General features: G+C 42.9%; 1 protein-coding gene across 1 annotated transcript; it reads right to left on the minus strand.

The window, feature by feature from the left end:
- Positions 1–731: 731 nt before the first annotated feature.
- On the minus strand, positions 732–8,513 carry Fcrla (Fc receptor like A). The gene is made up of 5 exons (XM_040287309.2): positions 8,351–8,513; positions 3,959–4,156; positions 3,215–3,481; positions 2,193–2,477; positions 732–1,173 (listed from the first exon to the last, which is right to left on the minus strand). The coding sequence occupies exons 1-5, from the start codon at positions 8,427–8,429 to the stop codon at positions 893–895; spliced, it is 1,110 nt and encodes a 369-aa protein (XP_040143243.2). The 5' UTR covers positions 8,430–8,513; the 3' UTR covers positions 732–892.
- Between the last annotated feature and the right edge of the window lie 4,364 nt (positions 8,514–12,877).

Below are 12,877 nucleotides of genomic sequence, written 5' to 3' on the forward strand. Positions count from 1 at the left end.
GGCTTCACACATGCCAGGCAAACACTCTACCACTGAGCCACAACTCCAGCCCAGAGGGCTCACTTTCTGATTCCTAAAGAGCATCTTTTTGATGTGTTCTTACATGGCAAAAGGGCAGGCTAGTTCTGTAGGGTCTTCTTTATAAAGGCCCTAATCCCAATACTAAGGTTCTGCTCTCATTACCTCATCTAGTCCCAAAGGTCCCTTCTATCAATACTATCACCTTAGGGATTAAGATTTCAATATATAAATTTTTGGAGAAATAAGCATTCAGACCATAGCACTGACTAAATAGTAGCATGTAATTAATATTTGCTTTAGGAGGTTGGAAGGAGAGGATACTTAGTAGAGGGAAAGTCTCACTCCAGAGTCTAATACTTGTCTATCATTAGGCTGGGGTTTCTCAACTTTGGCACTGTTGGCATTTTGGGATAGATTATCTTTTGTTAAGAGGAAGAGGATGTCCTGTGCATTATAGGATAGTTAGCAGCATTCTTGGCTTCTCCTGACTAGATGCCAGTGGCACACACATCCCTTTTACCTTGTGTGAGGACAAAAATGTTCAGGGAACAAAATTGCCCCCACTTGATATTGCTATATGAAATCTACCTCCATTTTTTTTTTCTCTTTAAGTCATCAGGTTCTGGCTTGGGGAACAGAAATTCCTGATCTGGAGAGAACACAATGATGTTGTCATGCTATAAGAATAAACAATTATAGTTAAACTCCAATTATTGCTTCATACAAATTTATTTATATGCCCCCTAATTCCATATAAGACACTGAGGACAACTTGTAAAACTATGCATGTGTGCAGAATAGAAAGACAAAAGTAGAAAATATTGGACTTATCGGGGGTGGGTGAGCCAGATCATGGTTGAATAGTGTACTTTCACTTGACAGGAGCCTTTGTGGTTTCAGGCTTCAGGTGGCCAGATAAGTCCCTCAGCTCTATGACCAGGTGACCAAGAAGAGCTCTTACATCCTGCATGAGTTTGAGAAGAATGCTCATCTGGTGATGCAGGTGGGGATCCGGAGAGGAGAAGCCTCGGTGCTCAGAAGGGGTAGCTAGTGGAGGCAGAGGGCCAGGGGGCTCCTTAGAAGTCGTTTCTGGAGCAGCCAGTTTCTGAGGAGCTGGATTCAAGGTGGGCGATTCAGCAGAGCTGGAGGGACCTGGATTATATGGCAAAAGGCACATACAAGAATTAAACCTGGACCTATTGTCATAGCAGCCTTTTTCATTCTCTGAAATGGCTTTGGGTTCCAGTGGCAAAAGGGACTTGAGGACTCTAGTGTCCCTCCTAATCCAAATTTTAATCTGAAGATTGGCTATCTTTTCTTGAACATCCTAGCAAGAAGACCTCATTATTAGATGGACTATTAACCGATGTTTCCTCTTTCAAGACAAAATCTAATTCACTGAAGCATGGATATATTATACCGTCCTAAGCAACCTCTTTATTATATAAGACATTAGTCTGATTCTTCCTTCGTGGTCCAGTTGTTAGCTTTTTGAGGACATCAGTGTTGGTCCCCTAAACCACCTCCTCTTTAGGATGGGCATCACCAGTTCCTTCTATTATTTTTCATCTCACTTGGCTTCAGGCTTCCTCATCACACTAGACAACTCCTCTGAATGTATTTCAGGTCAAGTTCTGAATGGTAGCTCCCATATTTTAACATGGATTTTATCCCTCATTCTAGAGATTATATTCCTGTAAATGCCCAGAAATGATATAAGGAACCTAAGTTCTATGAGGCAGTGCACGTAGGTCTTGGTTCGATAGCGTTGGCACCATGGTTTGAGGGAGAAGTTCTCTATTTGGGCTCTCTTCTATGTCCTTTCTTTCTTTCTTTCTTTCTTTTTTTTTTTTTTTTTTTGGTGGGGTGGTACCAGGGATTGAACTCAAGGTTGTATAACCACTGAGCCACATCCCTAGCCTTTTTTTGCATTTTTATTTAGAGACAGTTTCACTGGGTTGCTTAGTACCTCGCCTTTGCTGAAGTTGGCTTTGAACCCATGATCCTGCCTCAGCCTCCTGAGCCTTTGGGATTATAGGTATATACCACTGTGCCTGGCTTTCTATGTACCTACTTCACCTTCCTATGCTGAACCCAGCCCATGGGTCCAGTCATCCTGAACCCATCTCCTTGTTGTCACACACAAACCAAAGAGACACATACACACTTACCCTGCACCCTGATTTCTAGCTGGGAGCTCTGTTTCCAAACTTGTCCATCTTCAGTGGCTGCCTCACACCAGTAGGATCCTGAGTGCTCTACTGAGGCTGTGGGGACCTGAAATTCTGAGGAGAGGCCCTTGCTGCGCACTGTTCTTCCATCCTTGTAGAAGGAGAAGAGGAGGCGGGCGGCTGACCTCTGCAGGGGCAGCTTTGTCTGACAGCTCAGAGTCACTGGGCTTCCTTCTTTGGGTTCAGCAGACGGCGAGGCTCTGAGAACTGGGGCTGCAAACAGTTCTGAGGGAAAGGTAAGCAAGAAAGAAGAGCTCAGCCATTCTATATTCAAGTAGGACCATGAGGGGCCAAGCAGCCAGGTCAGAGGTCCTTTCCTCCTTTTCCACCAGAATTTTTTTTTTTTAAAGAAAGATTCCTCTTGAACTTTTGTTTTGTTTTCACAGAACTGCTGATTAAAACCAGAGCCTATAACTAGGCAAGTGCTCTACCATTGAGCTACATCCCAGTCCTTTTAAAATTTTTATTTTGAGTCAGGGTCTCACTAAGTCAAGGTCTGCCCTTGCTGGCCTCAAACTTGTGATCTTCCTGCCAGCCTCTTGAGTAGCTGGGATTACAGGTGTGTGTCACTTCACTCAGCCCCATTTGACACCTCTCTCTCTCTCTCTCTCTCTCTCTCTCTCTCTCTCTCTCTCTCTCTCTCTCTCCCTCTCTCCTCAACTAGACAGAACCAGTAAAGATCCAGAGATGGGCAATAAGATAGCAGTCCAGATACCCAATCTACAATTGACAGAAAGCATAGATCTGGGTGGTAGGAAACACTGAACTCTGGGTGGGGTTGATGATTTAAAAAGGCAATGCTGCGATTTTGACACTCCTGAAACTCCAATTGGGCATTTGCTAGCAATCTGTTCCTCAAGGATTTAATGATCTTTCTACCCCTACACCAAAGAAAAACAATTTGGGGCTCCCTGTCCCTTCTTACTTGATTTTACCACAGCAGTGCTGACTCTAGCTCTTACCTTGGACTGTGATAGCCACCGTAGATGTTGTTTCTGGGCTCCCTGGACCGGGGCTTCTAAAGATGGCACTGCAGTGGTAATGCCCACTGTCTGCCTCTTGCACCACAGCGATGGAGAATTCCTTGTTTGGTCCAGGGGGACCCAGGGCTGAACCATCTCGGTAGAAGGTGACCTGAGTCAGTGGCCAGTCTTGCCAGGCCCGGCAGCGCAGAACCAGTGGATCTCCTTCAAATATGGGTGCAGCTGGGCCTTGGAGGATCAGCCAGTCTAGCCCAGAGGAAGAACTGAGTGTTACCCACTGTCTCACTTGAGAAAACCCCCAGGGATGCCCACAAGAGGCTCCCTAAACTTTCCTTAAGGGTCCATTCATATAAATTCTCACCCCTTAATACCTTACTGAAATGCTTCTGTCAACTCGCCTTAGCAATGGGAAACCCATTTCTCTGTCCTCCTTTCTCCCCCAGACCCCCTACTCACAGTCTGTGCTGGTGACTGTGGAACAATTTTTTGCCTCCAATTTAAAACTTTGAGTTCCAGATTTCTCACCACATCACCTTGACCCTTCTCTAGACTTAGTGTGGGACAATTTCTCTAGGGCCTAGAACTGAGGATCTCCTGGCTGCTGGGGGCTGAAGATGAGTCCTCAACCTATGGCCAGTTTCCTGAATGGGTCATTTTCCTGAGTGGGCTGTGGAGCTAAAAGAAGGAGTTTGGGACACCAGTTAGGTCTTCCGAGGACCTTACCATAAGACACGATCAGATGGAAGGGTTCACTGAAAGTGTAGCCCTTGACCTGATAGTCAGTTTCCCTTGGGTCCTTCAAGTCGTCATCCATGTGGCAGTCACTCTTCTCAGTGCTGACAGGTCCTTCACACTGCAGAGTCTCAAAACTGGCAGCTGAAGAGGATATGTCCCAAGGAGAACCAGAAAATGATGCTGCAACTTAGAAAAAGGGGACAGGAATTCGCTTTCCACAAGAGTTCCTCCTCTCTCCTGGGGCAACCATCCTTTTCAGAATGCGAATAGGAAGACATCAAAATCTTTTTTCCAAGAAACTCTTGGGTGGGGATGGGGGTTTTCTCTGGGAGGAATGGTTTTGACCTTGGTTCACTGATATCCATGTGCTCTCAGTGAATGGACTGTGGCATTGGGAAGTGGAAAATAAAAGAATAAAAGGAGGTGAATCCAGCAGCCTGGCATCCAGCTGTTGGTGCAGGAAATGAGGAACCAAAGACAACCATGACCCCAGAGCACACAGGCATAGGACAAGAGAGAAAGGCAAACGTCAAATTCTGACACTCACTGAGTATTTGCTGTTTGCCACTCACCGCTAGCAATTTTGTGCATTAAGAGTAAATGATTACTCTTCACAAGCTTTCCAGGTAGGTGACTTCATCTCCATTTTATAATTTTTTCAAGAAACGAGCTTTAGAAAAGCAAATTAAATACACCCAGCGTTTAAAAAGAAAATAAAGAATGAAGCAAAAAAGTCAGGTGTGCTTGAGCTCAAACTTAGTGTTCTTTTTACTTCACCGGGCAGACATGGTCTAATTCAGTCCTCAGACTTGCCTTGGGGACTTTCATCCATATTCTCATTTTCCCAAAATACTCATCAGCCTAGATATGCTACCTATGAAAGAGCTTTCAGTCCCTAGCTGGGTCTCTCCTCCCTCCTTGCTCCCCTTTCAGATCTTCATTTGTTCAGTCATCTTTACTTTAATGATCTCTGCCTCTTAAACTTTCCCTAGCAATGGCAGAGCCCTTTCTTTCTCCTCCCCTCTACCCTGATGCCCCATTCCCAGACTGAACTGGTAACTGTGGAACAATTCTTTGTCTCCAGGTTGTTAGTCTTTAGGGTTAAAGATTTATCACCACATCTTTTTCCTACCTCTTACTTTCATGATTGATCCAGGCAAGGTAAATGCCATTTCTTCCATTTCTGAGACTATTTCTTGTCCTTCTTAGTCTCTCTCCCTGCTCCCTGTCATGGGGCCATTCATGCATGCTCACTTCTTCATTCCATCCTTTCCTGTCCCATTTGTCTTTGTTCTTTTCCACTCCCAATGACCCCAGACTCTTCTTTGACTTTGTAACTCCCCTTATCAAGCCTTCTTTCTGTTTCCCAGTACCAGGTGCTTTCCTTACCTCCTCCGTTTGCCCCCTTTACTACTCTGCAACCTCTTTTCAGTTCCTCCTCTGTCACTCCATTGGCCTCCGCCTCCTCTGCTTTAATCCATTTTAAGGACAAAAATCTTGTTGGGCTTCCAGGCATTTTCACTCAATAAATCTTACGTGGAAGTATTTTCACTTTACAAATTAGAAAACTGAATTCAGAAATACAAAAAGTGACTTTTTCAAAGTGATGTAAAGCTACTAACTAGAAGAAGGGCTTGATCCCAAGTCTGCAATTCTTGTCACAAGGAAAAAAAAAAGAATATTGTCAGATAAAGAAACTGTGGTATATATACACAATAGAATATTACTCAGCAATAAAAGAGAATAAAATATGGCATTTGCAAATAAAGGGATGGAGTCAGAGAATATCATGTTAAGCGAAGTAAACCAATCCCAAAAAACCAAAGGCGAAATGTTTTCTCTGATAAACGGATGCTAATCCATATGGGGGGCGGGGAGCAGGGGATGAGTGGAGGAACTTTGGATTAGCCAAAAGGGAGGAAGGAGAAGGCAAGGGGCATGGGGATAGGAAAGATGGTAGAATGAGATGAACATCATTACCCTAGGTACATGTATGATTGCACGAATGGTGTGACACTATTGTATTTAGAACCACAGAAGTGAAAAACTGTGCTCTATTTGTGTACAATGAATCAAAGAGCATTTCGCTATCATGTATAACTGATTAGAACAAAGAAATAAAACAAAAGAACATTGTCGGGCTGGGGATGTGGCTCAAGTGGTAGCGTGCTTGCCTGGCATGCGTGCGGCCCGGGTTCGATCCTCAGCACCACATACAAACAAAGATGTTGTGCCCGCCAAAACTAAAAAATAAAGATTAAAAAACATTCTCTCTATCTCTGTCTCTCACTCATTGTCCCTGGCCACAAACAGCTATCAGTTTAGTGGGAAACACAGGTATATGAAGAGATTATTTCAACATGAAGAAGAAAGTAATAAGAAAGAGGTTTTCCAGACAGCCATCAGAACAGAACTGAGGGTTCAAGGAAGGCTTCTCAGAGAAGATGCCACCAAGGCTGCCCTTCGGGGTATCTAGAAGTTTATAAAGGTGGAGAGGACCAGGAGGCCAGCAAGAGAGCTCATTTTAGGCAAAGATAGCAGTATCTGCTAAGCAAAGCCTTGGAGAGAGTAGAGTCCAGGTGTGCATGTATAAATATAAGCCAATAGAGATTTATCAAAGTATAAGTTGTGAGACTTAGAGGGTGGCTAGAGAGGCTAAAGAGTCTAAACAGGTGCCCCTTTTGGGTAGAGTTTGTGTGCCATCACAAGAAGCTTAGGCTGACAGATTTTAGAGGTCACTGCAGCTGCAGGGTACAGAATTGAAGGATACAAGGCTGATACAAGATTAGTTAGGAAATTGTTGTACTAGCCCCAGACACATAGGATGAGAGCTTGTCCTAGGACCGCATTAGTAATGTTTCAGGGAAGAGCAATTTAGGAGACAAAATTTGCCAAATTTGATTGATTGCTCAGTTATAGAGAAGACAGAGAAGGAAGAGTCAGGTTGTCTCTTGGAGATCACAGTGGATGCTGATGCTGTTAGCTGAAGTCGGAAACAGTAGTGAAAGAATGAGTGAGAAGAAGTGGGAGCCAGGACAGGGGTGTTTGTCTCCAGATACCTCTCGGACACATAGATAAATATGTCCTGTATGAAGACTGATATTTGAATATGAAGGTCAAAAGCATGATTAGGGTTGAAGATCTGATCTGGAACTCTTAAACATACAGCTATTATGGCAAAAGTTATGCAGACAATAAACTCATAAAGGAGATTTCATAAAGAAAGAAGAGTGGAGAGACAAGGATATTAACTAAGGGAACATTCAGGTATAAGGAGAAGAAAAGAGAAGTTCCCAAGGGCCCAAAAGAAGTACATGGGGCTGGGGATGTGGCTCAAGCGGTGGCGCGCTCGCCTGGCATGTGTGCGGCCCAGGTTCGATCCTCAGCACCACATACAAACAAAGATGTTGTGTCTGCGGAAAACTAAAAAGTAAATATTAAAAAAAAATTATCTCTCTCTCTTTAAAAAAAAAAAAAAGAAGTACATGAAGTACAAAGAAAAAATGGTGAATTGGAAGTCAGGGATGTAAGGCAAGCAAGAAGGAGTAAGTGATCGCTGGATGTGGTGGCGGATGTCTATAATCCCAGCAGCTTGGGAGGCTGAGGCAGGAGGATGGCGAGTTCAAAGCCAGCCTCAGCAAAAGCAAGGCATTAGGCAACTCAGTGAGACGTTGTCTCTAAATAAAATACAAAAGAGGGCTTGGAATGAAGCTCCGTTATTGAGTGCCCTGAGTCAATCCCCGGTACCCCCTTCCCCAAAAGAGGACGTGATCAGCAGTGCCCAGTGAGCAGAGATGTTCATCAGGAGAAGAATGGGAAAGTGTACAACCATCTATTCTATCTGAATGGAGATCATTGTGCCCTATGCAAAACTTTTCTGGTGGAAACCAGACTACAATCATTGAAACGTGAGAAGTGAGGAAGCAGAGATAGCCAAGTACAGACCACCCTTTAAGGAAAATTGTATCAGAAAAGTAAGAGTTGAAATTGTGTCTAGAGAAGACGACATTGTAGTCAGATGGAAAAGGCCTCAAGATTTTTATATTCAGAAAGAGCCATTCAGTCCTGCACACCAAACACTCTCTCTCTCTCTCTCTCTCTCTCTCTCTCTCTCTCTCTCTCTCTCTCTCTCTCTCTCTCTCTCTCTCTCTCTCCCCTCATACTGGGGATTGAACCCATGGCCTGGCACATGCTAGGCAAATGCTCTACCCCCTGAGTTATACCCCCAGTCTGCATCAAACTCTCTTATATCTAGGCTTCTTATCCTACCTAACCAATTCTTTGGAGGGCCAAAGTTAGTCCATGTTTCTTTGCTCTGAGTCTTTTCCCAAAGTCAGGCATATCTCTATTCTCATACCAACATTCAAACATTTTACTTACCCACCAACAAATGAGCTTCCCAGAGTACGGCAGAGGGAATATAGAGGGCCCAGGCCATGGGAACACAGCTCAGCTTCATGGTAAATGCGTCTAGGTCTTCTGCAACCCAAACACACTGATTTTCTTCAACATGAAACCTCTCAAATTAGAAAAAAGGAAGTAAATCTAACTGTCTCATCTCTATGCACCTGTTGTCAAGTTTGTAATTGGCTTTCATCATTCAGATTTGTTCAGGTTATTTCTGGTGCCATTTGTATCCTTAAGATTGTGCAAGAAATGATAGCACCTTCAGTTCTTCAATATTCCTTTGAAGAGCACAGAGACCTTTCAAAAACATGTGATTATCTGGTAATCAACTGGCCTTCATGTGCACTCTGGGAAAAGTCAATATCACTGGTGAAACATCTGGGAACAGAAGGTGGAAAATTGCTTGAAGAAAATCATGGAGAAATCAATGATATGAATTCAAGTGCCCTGTTTCAACCTGCTCCAAGCTTCCATGTTTCTAGTGACTAGAAGTAGCAAGACAGAGGGGAAATTATTGGCAATGGCACCAAGGCAGTTATCAGATTAATTCTTAGTAGGCTCTGACCATCCAAAACCAAAACAAATTTGTACTCAAATTTCTCTAGATTCATAACTTAGTTCTCTGATCCTGCAGGACAACGTAGACTGTTCAGTCTCATTGGAAGTCTGAGTAAGGCAAGGAAGAGTCTCCTGGGAAAGAGCAAAGGAAAAAAGAAATCAACTTCCAGAGGCCCCAGAAGCAAGCCCAAGGCTCAGGCTCATAGCCAAAGCTCAAGCCACTGATCCTGAGGAAATTAGAGACAGGAGGCATCTGATAGCTTTAGAAACTTGAGGAGACCTCAGAATAAGGGCAATACAGAGGCTACAGCATCCCTCTTTGGCTCTAGGTGGCCTTATATGAGAATCATTGTTCCTGCTTACAAATGTTTCCTGTTTGAGACCTTCTCAATGGCAGGCCCACTCCTCTTCTTACAGTGAGCACACTCTTCCCCATTCTCCACTCATAACATGCACCAGGGTCCCCATAGGTTATTCAGAAATGAGATAAGCCACAAGAAATGGGGAAAGGCAGTCTCACTTAAAGTCAAAAGGAGGAACAGCATGACCAATCAGTTGTGCAAAAGCCACAGATCAAAGCAGACAAAAAAGCAAAATGGGTATGAGAAAGTGGGTCTTTCTCAATCTAAAATAAGCATTTAGAATAAATTTTCCATTATCTGAGAAGCATGTTTTTATGCAGGTGGCCTCAGGGAGTTCAGAGGTGGTTGAATATGGGTGTGGGGTGGGGGGAAGGCAGTGAGGCAGTAAGCCCTGCAGCTGATGTGTTATGAAAGACCCAGCAGCCTCAAAGAGGAAGAAAAATCTAACCAGTCCTAATAAAAATTCAATAAATGAAATGTGTTTAGATGGACCTTCACCCTTAACAGTCCCACAGCACAGAGAACCTCAGGGTTACATAAGGTACTTCTTTAAAATCACAAAAATCTTTCCCTTCCCAGGCTACCCCTTCTCCTTAACTGCCCTACCCATAATGTCATCCCTAGATAGAAGCATCATCTAGGTACCCTGTACCATCTGCATCAGTTCTTATAGGATCCCACTCTCAATGTAGAAAGCAAGAAGGTCTCTGAAGATCTTGCTTGAAAATCTTTATAATCCCCATTCATCAAATTCTGACGAATGAACTGTTTAGAAGAGGTGTAATTTACTAGGTTAAAAAAAAAGCAACAGCTTTTTCTTATGGATGATTCTATCCCAAAGCTTCACTACCTCCACTTCACAGTCTCACCCACTATTATGGTTTAAGTCTGGATTGTCTTCGAAAGGCTCATGTGTTGAAGACTTGGTCCCCCCAAAACAGCAGTGTTCAGAGAAATGAACGGATCATGAGGGCTCTGACCTCATATGTGGATTAATTCATTGAGGAATTTATAATTTGGACTTTTAGGAGGTGGTGGAAAGTGTAGGAGGTGGGACTTAGTACAAGTGAGTGGGTCCCAGGGGCCAGTGCCCTTGGGACTATATCTTGTCCTGTGCTTTTTTTCTCTCTCCTTCTCTCTCTCTCTCTCTTTTTTTTTTCTCTGCTACCTACGTGCTATGAGCTGAACACTTTTCTTCATCATGCCTTCTGCCATGATGTTTCTGCCCAGAGCAATGGAGCTACACCAACATGGATTGAAACTTCATTCTGAAACCATATACCAAAATAAATATTTCCACCTTTAAATGGTTTATGTCAGGTACTTAGGTCATAGTAACAAAAAGTTGTTCAACATACACTATAGCCAATGCAGGTTTAATGTAAACATAACCTATAGCCAATGCAGGTTTAATGTAAACAACCTAAGTCTTTCTTCCCCAAATTTTCATCGCAAAATAAACGCTCTTATTTCTGGTCTGGCAGACATTTTCCTACTGCTACCTTGCACTGATGCTGGTAATTATGGGAATTTCTTCTAGGACCCAGGCAGGGTTTTTTTTTGTTGTTGTTGTTGTTGTTTGTTTGTTTGTTTTGTTTTGGCTAACATTTACAATGGCTCAATAAATCCTTTTATTTCAGAAACTCCTCAATCCTAAAAATTTTAGGTTAATACTTTTACTTTCACACTTCATAAATGAGGTTGGATAGTTTGTGACTATCCCATTTGTCAGTTTTCTTAACACAAAGTTTTTTTTTTAATCTTTGTTTATTTGGGGTCCAAAGATTGAACCTAAGGGTGCTCTGCCACTGAGCTATATCCCCAATCCATTCTATTATATTTTGAGAATGGGTCTTGCTAAATTGCCTAAGTTGGTCTTGAACTGGCCTCAACCTCTTGAAGGATCATAGGTGTGAGCCACCATGCCATGTGACATAATGTGTTTATAAATAATATTCCTTGAAGGTTGACATGGTGGAGCATACCTCTTATCCCAGTGACTTGAATCACAAGATTGAGGCCAGCCTCAGCAACTTAGTGAGACCCTGTCTCAAAATAAAAAATAAAAAGGTCTGGGGATATAGCTCAGTGGTACAATGTCTCTTGGTTCAATCCCCAGTACAAAATGCACGCGCGCATGCACATACACATACACACACACACACACACACACACACACACACACACACATTCCTTTATTATCTATAGCAGCCCTGTGGCTATTGAATACTGTCATGGCTTAGTGCATAGTATTGGAATTTGTAGTGATATCGTTCATCTAATTCCTAAGATTTGAAAATGTTTTGCAATACACGAAGTTATTCTTCACATATTTGATCTGATTTGTTTATTTCTTCTGAGAGAAGAAAGGAAGGGCAGAGAAAGGGAGGACCAGGGAAGGGGAAAGGAAATGAGAAAGAAAGAACACGCTAGAACGCATGTTGGGTCACCCTGGTGAACAAGTCAGACATGAATTAACATGTTCCTTTCTATACACCAATTGCACTCATAGTTAAAGTTTCAGAATACACATCCAGAAATCATGATGAAGATGCTTTCAGCTCTCCCACACACCAGAGGTCTCACTCAATTGTCTGTGCTTCAGAGAGTGACTCCCAGTTCTTTAAAAGGCCAACTTTTACCCTCAGTCCCTAGAAGTATGGGAATCTCATCTCGCTGCCATGTATGTCTCATTTTCATATAGAAAACTTACATATTCCTATAAGACAGTTTCCTGAACTATTCTTTCAACTTGACTGCTGGCAGTAAAAAAGGGAATTAAGAAGCTTTATGGAAGATAGTGTCCTGGGCTCTTTCCTTTGAAAATCAAAACTGCTTGAAGTTCTTGGGTCATAGACAATTTTTGTTAAAGGTGCCTTTTTAAAATTCTGTTTGTGATGTTTTGCAGGTTTGCTTAACAAAACAGCTTAACAGAGTTATTCTAAACTGGCATGTCACAGAGGTAGGCAGAGTGGTTGGTTTGTTTGTTTTTGTTTCAGTTCTGGGAATTGAATCCAGGAGCACTCTATCACTAAGACACATCCCCACCCACCACACACACCCTTTTTTATTTTGGAACAGGGTCTCACTAAGTGAGCTGGGGCTGGCCTTGAACTTGCAGATCCCCTGCCTCAGCCTTCCAAGTAGTTGGGACATAGGCATGTGCCACTGCACCACTCTTGGCAGGCAGGTTCTTGCTGGAGCCCCAGATGAAGGTTTATCTTCCTTTTCTTTGCAGCTTTATTTGAGACTGCCATCACAGGGCACCGCCTCCAGCTCTCAGCTCCCGACAGATTGGTTGATGTAAGTTGTTAATTAGTTGAAATAAGTCTCTCAATTTCCTTTTTTTAAAATAGTTTTTAGTTGTAGAGGGACATTCAATATCTTTGTTTATTAATTTATTTTTTATGTAGTGCTAGAATTGAATCAGTGTTCTGCCACTGAGCTAGAGCCCCAGCCCTCAATTTCCTTTTTGAAGTAGGATATCTAGCAGAACCACTGACTTCTTTCCCCAACGTGTGTAACTGAGAAAATTAGTGTCAATGGCCTGCCTCTAATCTGACAGAAAATTCCTATAAGT

Source organism: Ictidomys tridecemlineatus, chromosome 11, assembly GCF_052094955.1.
Source record: "Ictidomys tridecemlineatus isolate mIctTri1 chromosome 11, mIctTri1.hap1, whole genome shotgun sequence".
Lineage (NCBI taxonomy): Eukaryota > Metazoa > Chordata > Mammalia > Rodentia > Sciuridae > Ictidomys > Ictidomys tridecemlineatus.